Here is a 5,740-nt window from a genome sequence, read left to right on the forward strand (position 1 = left end):
AAAAAAAAAAAAAGAAAGAAAGAAAGAAAGAAAGAAAGAAATTGAGCCTGGATCCTTTAGAAGAGCAGTCAATGTTCTTAATTGCTGAGCCATCTCTCCAGTCCCCCGCCCCCAACCTCCTTTCTATTTTAGAGACCGGGGTTTCTTGCAGCCCAGACTGGCTTCAAATTTGCTTACTTAAGGCTGGGCTTGAATTCCTGATCCTTTTGCTTCCACCAAATGCTAAGACCAAGTACTAAGGTTATAGATGGGTACCTTTTTTTTTCCAAGACAGTGTCTATGTACAGAATCCTGACTGTCCTGGAACTCACTATGTAGACCAGGCTGGCCTCAAACTCAGAGATTCACCTGCCTCTACCTCCCAAGTTCTGGGATTAAAGGTGTGCACCTCCCGCCCCCCAGCCTATGACACTTGTTTCTTTTGTAAAGATTTATGTTTATGGGTGTTTTGCTTGCATGTGTGTCTTGGCGGAATTCCTTATGGACAATGAGGAGTTGCTTTTGAATGTCAAAAGTCCAGCTCAGGCTGGACAAGTTAAGAATAAGTGTCCTTAATTGCTGAGTCATCTCTCCAGCCCTCTTTTTTTAAAAATTTGAGACAGGGTTTCTCTGTGTAGCCTTGGCTGTCCTGGAACTTGCTCTGTAGACCAGGCTGGCCTCCAACTCAAGAATTCGTCTGGCTCAGCCTCCCCAGTATGTGGGTCATCACTGTCCAGGGAAGATTATTCATTTCTAGTGTACTTCTAGCTGATCTTTGTGCACTATAACCTCTAACAATACATTATCAGTGTACCTGTGTCCAAGAACACGTCATGCTGGCACTGAGGGACACTTAGGTCCTTTCATTTTTTGCCTCTTTGCCCTGGCTACAACAAGCAATAAAATGTTGAACAAAATGGCAATAAGAACAGATGACAAGAGATAGCGTTTATTGTGACAGGATGTTCTTTGCTATGAAGAGTTGAAACTTATATATGAAAAATCTGTGGGAGAAAAGCACCAAATAAGCAGTGCGCGCATGTGCGCGCGCGCACACACACGCGCGCACACACACACACACACACACACACACACACGCACGCACGCACGCACGCGCGCGCGCGCACGCACACACACCCCAGTGTGACTCAAGGCTGATGCCACCTGGAACATACCTCGGTAACTGTGCTTTAACTTGCTTCTGACATAGGTTATGGAACCTCTCCACTTTCAGAAACCCCTGATTCAACATTCTCTGACAGACCAAGTCCATTCTTTTACAAACCTATAAGCAGAGGGGAGACAGAATTTAAAGATAAATAAAACCAATAACCAAATAATCAATGATGAACTTGGGTGGGAAGGTTTCTGAGCTGGTACTGTTCCCAGAACACTGTCTAAGCTGATTCACTGCCAGTGCCGTCAATGCCATACAATTACTGTGGTGGAGTCTCACTAAGAAATTACTAATGTTTGGGCCAAGCAGTAACACTTGCTTAAGTGAATACCCTGTCTGATGTATGGAAGAGCAGTAAAATGATGTACCTGAAAGTTTTAAGTTTAAACCATTCCTTTTTATCAAAAATAAACAAACCAACCAACCCCAGGTAAATTCAAACTTTTATTTCAAAAACCTAAGCAGAATGAAAAGTTTCATTTCTTCAAGTGATTTGGCTCCTGATGGCCAAGGCTTCCATTAAAGACTGTCCTAAACTTTATAGTAGAGGGTTTTTAATAGTTATCTTTTCTTCTGCTAAACTAATTTCCTGTTCCAGATGCAGCACTTTGAAATCTTTGACTATTCTTCTTCACTTTCTCTTGACTTTCTGCCATGAAAGATGAGAATTTTGTCTTCTCTGTTTCTATTTCACATAAAAATATACTTTTTCTTCCTCACATTTCACAGAAATATGCAGTGTTCACTATTAAAGACAATACCTACCACGGCCATGCCAATTAGCAGAGGCTATCTTGTGCTTCTTTGTATCTGTGCTATTCCATTATAGCATCTATGCACAAATACTTGCTATGCATTTGTTAAAATGAAATCCCTGAGATATACAGGCAGAGATACATGCAGACCAAACACCCATACACATAAAACCAAACCCAAAGCCACAGGAATAAGTTACCTGCAATCTTACAGAGCCCATTTTGGGAATCTCTGTGGCTCTCCAGAACACTTTAGACATTCAGTACACTAATTTGCAATAAACATATCACTGCAACATGAATACTGAATATTTTTGTGAAATGTGAGGAAGAAAAAGTATATTTTTGTGTGAAATAGAAACAGGACGAAATTCTCATCTTTCATGGCAGAAAGTCAAGAGAAAATGTGAAAGAGGGTAGTCAAAGATTTCAAAATGCTGCATATGGAACAGGAAATTAGTTTAGCAGAAGAAAAGATAATTATTTAAAACCCCTCTACTATAAAGTTTAGGATATTTCTTGTCTCTATAAACTCTGCAACACTGCTAAGTTCTGAGATGGAATAATTTTTTTCAAACAACCACATATTCACACTCCCAAGGTCAGTCGGTTTTTACTGTAACAATTTGAAGGCACTGTTGAAATTATTTGTTCCAAGTCTTGTTGCACTGGATCTAGCTCGCTCTAAAGGTTCCACGGCCTCTCCTTCCTCATGCAGACATTCAGTAAATTGTGCTTTACTGATCTGAGTAGGTAAGAGTCACTAATGAGAACCAAGTAAACCCAAAAGTCACCCAAAGGACAAGGCACACTACTGAAGATCTGAACGAGAATCTGAAGGAACAAAAGGCTAAGACTGCACACAGCACTACAGGCTATGGTGCCTGCAAAGGGACAAACTTTGGAATGAGTAAAATACCAAGCAAATACTTCTGAAGACAAATCAGATGTGTCGGGAAAGGTGAGAAGAAACCTTCTAAGCCTTAAGGTTGGAAATCAGAAAATGAGAAATCATTCTGAAAAGATGATCCCCAATCTTTTAAAAGATGTGGAGACAGTTGTTGGCTGGTTATTTCTGTAGGTACTGCAATATTAGGGCTAAAAATGTTCTTCTGGAAACTCACTGGAGACAGCTAAAATCAATATGGATGAATCTCAGAGGAAACAGAAAAGTAGAAAAACCAATGCTTATGAATGACGCCTCCACTGACGTCTGTAGATGGAAGCTACAAGAATGGCTCAGAGAAAGGACAAAAACAGGAGAGGGGAAAAAAAACCCACGTCATAAAGACAAATTAGAACAGTGTCCCAGAAGCCAACATGTAAACACACGAAGCGTTAGTCCACGGCGTCTGACACGCAGGGTTTATTAGTCTGTCTCCTTTCATGAATGCCCAATAAACACTGACAGCACAGACAAAAAGGACACATGTATCCTTTGTTTAGGACTCAAAAGGGGGCAAAGTCATCTTAAAGAAAGACTGGATAATACTGCATTTACCCATGGCAAACCAGTTAATGATCACTGCTGCCAATGTATGTTAACTTGCAACTCTAAATTACCTCACTTAGGGCACAAGAGGCTCTGGGTTCAGTATAGCACAGCCCAGAGCACAGAATACAGCACATAGAACACAGTGCAGTACATAGAACACAGCACAGTACAGAGCACAGAGCACAGCACAACACACAGCACAGCACAACACAGCACACAGCACAGCACAGCACAGCACAGCACAGCACAAACAATTCCCAAACTGCTGAAGTGTAGTTCTAAATTTAGGGGTTACTAATAATTTTCCAAGGCTCAGGGGAAAAATGTTGTTTCTCTGGTTATTAACATCATAATGTTAATCCTAGCAAATTGGTAGTTTCCCTAAGACACAAATTAAAAATACAGTGCATAATAAACAAAGATGATGCCTATGTTAGAAACTATCAGGATGCATAGACAGCGGCTAGAACAGTGGAGAGGAGAAGCTGAGAGGGGTGGAGGGGAAGGAAAAGGCTCGCCCATCACTTGTCACTGGGCTCCATTTTGAGGCACACATGTCCTGGAGTGCAAGATAACCACAACACAAATCATGTACAATGCACTTACAAAATGCCATGGAAAGATTTAAGATTTTTCCACTATAAAAGAAACTACAAAGTCTTGACATCCATGTTTATCCTAATTTGGACATTACACAATATGTTTGCCCAAACCAGTTCCAAGCATGATGGTACATGCCTGGAATCTCAGCATTTGGAAGGAAGAGCCAGTGCAGAATTCATGTCCAGCCTGGGCTACCTGTCAAGTCCAGGCCAGCTTGGACTGCACAGTGAGACTTTACCTCAATAAACAAACTAATAGTTTTTCAAATATATACAAGATTTATGCATCAACTTAAAGAATTAAGGCTGGAAACACAATCAGAATGATGTAGGAGACAGTTTTTGGCAGCGCGCCTGGTTTTTAAAAGTCACAGTCAATTCAAACGTGTCTGGTGTAAAATTAAGTATACATAACAGATGTATACATCTGTTAATTAGCAGCTTTTATAGCTTAAAATTATTTTATATGTACAGGCTTTTGCATGCATGTATATCTATGTACTATGTTCAGGCCTGATGCCTAGAGGCCAGATGATCCCCTGGCATTGTAGTTATGAATGAATGACTGTGAGCTGCCACCTGAGAGCTGGGACCAGAACCCAGGTCTCCTGGAAGAGCAGCAAGAGATCCTAACTGCTGTCTCTCCAGTCCCAGTTTTTCTAGCTTTATTGAGAAGGAAAAATAAATGCTATGTAAGCATTCTTGGAAAAATACACCCCCCCCAAAAAAAGAAACAAACAAACAAACAAACAAACAAAAAACTCCAAAGGAGTTAATGAGACTCACCATTTTACAGAAATGACACTGTGGGCTCTTTGATCCTTGCTGTCTTAGTATTAGAAATGAATACAGGTTTCCCTAATATATTAGTTCCTTCAGGACTTAATATGCCATATTTATCCTTTTCAAAAGTTATGTTTAACTTAAGGGATAAGTTTTTTCACATATATTTGTTAAGAAATCTTTTTAGATTTGTCATCATGGTCTTTCTCAACAATGCAAGGCAATTGCACAATAAATTTGTGAAACTTGAAATTTTCCTTTAATATCTCTGAAGGCTTTAGTTAATTCTAAGGTGCACATTTTAACATTTGGCCACTCATAATATATGATGCCTTTTAATTTACAGCATTTTCTCCTCTGATGCCTTAGCTGTCTTGAGAAATGCTACGCTAAAAGTCTTCAATTTTGTTTAGGATGCTGTAAAGACTTTCGGGTGTAACTCGGATGTGGCAATAACATGTACAGCAGCACATCAAGGTACACTCTGATCTTTCATAAACACTAAGTCGTCAAACACTAGCTTGGAATTGAGGAAATTGTGTAAATCAGCTCAGTTTTTATAGGACACTCTTTGGTACTATTAGTTTTTTTATTAAAAGGCACTTGATGCTTTTCTCTAAATAACTCAAAAGCTGTCACTGCCTAAGTTCAAACTCCTAATAACAGTCTGCAGAGTGGCACTGCTTTTTTCACTTGTTTTGACTCTTTGGGACAGGGTCCTGCTAAATAGCCCAGGCTGGATTTGACTTGGAGTAATCCTCCTGGCTCAGCTTTTCTTTTCTTTTTTTTTTTTTCTTCTTTTAGTTTTGGCTCAGCTTTTCAAGGGCTAAGATTACAACTATGAGCTACTATACCTGACTTGAAATAGACTCTACAAGTTCTATACCCTGAACTCTTCGAAAGATCAATAGAAGAAAAGAATGAAAGTGTGGAATTTTTTTTTTTTTTT

At 39.7% G+C, this 5,740-nt stretch overlaps 1 protein-coding gene across 2 annotated transcripts in view; it reads right to left on the bottom strand.

Annotated features, from left to right (window-relative positions):
- The window catches only part of Fbxo28 (F-box protein 28), a 29,978-nt gene that overhangs the window by 16,302 nt on the left and 7,936 nt on the right, over window positions 1-5,740 (bottom strand). For both annotated transcript variants that reach the window (XM_021198002.2, XM_029538779.1), the window contains exon 2: window positions 1,155-1,264. In XM_021198002.2, coding sequence (XP_021053661.1) covers window positions 1,155-1,264 — 110 coding nt within the window. The remainder of the gene's footprint in view (window positions 1-1,154; window positions 1,265-5,740) is intronic.

The sequence above is a fragment of the Mus pahari genome, chromosome 5, assembly GCF_900095145.1.
Source record: "Mus pahari chromosome 5, PAHARI_EIJ_v1.1, whole genome shotgun sequence".
Lineage (NCBI taxonomy): Eukaryota > Metazoa > Chordata > Mammalia > Rodentia > Muridae > Mus > Mus pahari.